The sequence below is a fragment of the Hemibagrus wyckioides genome, linkage group LG29, assembly GCF_019097595.1.
Source record: "Hemibagrus wyckioides isolate EC202008001 linkage group LG29, SWU_Hwy_1.0, whole genome shotgun sequence".
Taxonomy (NCBI): domain Eukaryota; kingdom Metazoa; phylum Chordata; class Actinopteri; order Siluriformes; family Bagridae; genus Hemibagrus; species Hemibagrus wyckioides.
The window spans coordinates 4,822,337-4,824,836 of NC_080738.1; the positions used below are offsets into that span (position 1 = coordinate 4,822,337).

The following is a 2,500-nucleotide window of genomic DNA, read 5'->3' on the forward strand; positions in this document are numbered from 1 at the left end:
ACTGCCAGGTGAAATGAATAAGACTGATGATCTCCTCATCATAGCACCTGTTAGTGGACATTTTGTGAACATTTTGTCCTCAAAGTTGATGTGTTAGAAGCAGGAAAAATGGACAAGAGTAAGGATTTGAGCGAGTTTGACCAAAGGGCCAAATTGTGATGGCTAGACCACTGGATCAGAGCATCTCCAAAACTCTTGCAGCTCTTGTGGAGTGTTCCCGGTCTGCAGTGGTCAGTATCTATCAAAAGTGGTCCAGTGGTGAATCTGTGACAGGGTCATGGGCGGTCAAGGCTCATTGATGCATGTGGGGAGTGAAGGCTGGCCCGTGTGATCCGATCCAACAGACGAGCTACTGTTGATCAAACTGCTGAAGAAGTTAATGCTGGTTCTGATAGAAAGGTGTCAGAATACACAGTGCAGGACGGGTCAGGGCTGCACCAACGCGATATTAGGCAGGTGGTCATAATGTTATGCCTGATAGTGCTTCTACATAGTCCATGCCTAGCTAAACATCTACCATGTTAATTCGTCTCCTAGTCGAGAATTTAACCCACGAGTGTACAGGTTGTTCTCCTTCCTTTCACAAGTCTAGTTTTAAAGCACAAGTTCATCCACCCATCCGAGTCCGAGTGCTACTTCAGCTCCTCGACAACTTCTAAACAGGTCACGCTCTATATACAGTCTGATTGGCTCCAGACATTTGTGTGTGTGTGTGTGTGTGTGTGTCTGTGTGTATGTGCTTTACTTCTTGTATCAGCTCGTCCTCGTGCAGCAGGAAGAGTTTGGCGATGCTGTACTGCTGCTCTAGCACCAGGGAGAAGTGCTCAATGCGGGATATGGACAGCTTCTGTTTCAGAGTCATCACAATGTCCTAGCGGGATGAGAAAGCAGCACCACACATGTTCACACACACACACACACACACACACAGAGTAAAAAGACACTAAGAGTATTCTGATGGTACTTCACATAATATGATTAATATTTGGAAGATAATCACTATTTCCTAATTGTTTTGTTTTGATGCTGTAATTATACTTCAGCTTGACAACGTAGAAATATCAAGTAGCGTTAATTCCATTACACTGTTCCGCTGATGGAATAGGAAAAGTAATACAGCTTTATACAGATTTATAGCGCCGTTAATCGACGTTTAAGTGCAGGAACGAAACCTCAAGCCGTATCTCCCCTTTCCACAGAAATAATTCACTTCCGGCTAGAAGCGTGTTTCCACATGCTGTCCGTACCTTAACGGTGGTTTTGGGCTCGAATTTGAAGGCTTTGGTCTGACCGTTCTCTAAATAGACCTTCAGGACATTGGGCAGGAAGAGCAGAGAGTTACCCTGGGGGGGCAAAAGAAGAAGCAAGAATCAGAAAATCAAAATTTTTTTGGAGAGAAGAAACAAATACAAATGTCTATTACAAGGATTGTCACATCTTACACTGATCAGGCATAACATTATGACCAATGCCAGGTGAAGTGTATAAGACTGATGATCTCCTCATCATGGCACCTGTTAGTGGGTGGGATATATTAGGCAGCAAGTCAACATTTTGTCCTCAAAGTTGATGTGTTAGAAGCAGGAAAAATTGACAAGTGTAAGGATTTGAGCTTTGAGTTTGATGAAGGGCCAAATTGTGATGGCTAGACCACTGGATCAGAGCATCTCCAAAACTCTGCAGTGGTCAGTATCTATCAAAAGTATCACAACTTAAAGGACATCCTGGTGCCAGATACCACAGCACACCTTCAGGGATCTAGTGGTGTCCATGCTTTGATGGGTCAGGGCGGTTTTAGCAGCAAAAGGGGGGGGGGGACGACTGACACAATATTAGACAGGTGGTCATAATGTTATGGCTGGTAGGGCTTAAAAATCTTGAGGCTTGTAGTTCAAGCTCCAGCCTCCTTCCGCAGGAATCCTAATCATCCACATCTAAAATGTGTGCACTCGATGAAGAACCTGAGAAGATCAGGTATCCAGAATAGTTTATTAAACCCTTAATATCGTCTGCCAAACAAAGTGAGCTGAAGGAACAGCTCTGTGAAGAGAAACAAGATCTTAAGGTGCTCCGTCCCAAACCCATAGCCCAAACTCCAGGACGTGGGATGCGGATGCGTTCGGGCCGCCTTAAATAAACGATTAATTGAATAATTAATCAATTTCTTGTGAATTATTAAAGAGGCCTGCCTAAAATGCTGCATGCTTTTTTTCCCCTCTTTCCTGCTTACTGCGTCACTTTTCCTCCTGCCTCTGGGTCTTATTTTCATCATTTCTAACAATATGATGAGTTCATATGCCTCAAAATCTCACAATATTCTGTTGCTGCAGCATAAAGTGTTAGAAAATGATGATAGGAGGACGTCTAAGCACCCTGATAATACTTAAGCAATGATAATGACATCCAGACACACAGCATTAAGTACAGAAACAATGCAGCAAGAGGAACACAAGCCATAAACGCTAATGCACGAGGACGACGGGAGAGGACGAGGAGAAGG

At 43.8% G+C, this 2,500-nt stretch overlaps 1 protein-coding gene across 2 annotated transcripts in view; it reads right to left on the bottom strand.

Moving 5' to 3' along the window:
- LOC131349289 (FERM and PDZ domain-containing protein 1) overlaps nt 1-2,500 on the bottom strand; it is a 35,081-nt gene that overhangs the window by 11,086 nt on the left and 21,495 nt on the right. For both annotated transcript variants that reach the window (XM_058384878.1, XM_058384877.1), the window contains exons 8-9: nt 1,248-1,343; nt 746-871 (exon numbers count right to left, since the gene is read on the bottom strand). In XM_058384878.1, coding sequence (XP_058240861.1) covers nt 746-871; nt 1,248-1,343 — 222 coding nt within the window. The remainder of the gene's footprint in view (nt 1-745; nt 872-1,247; nt 1,344-2,500) is intronic.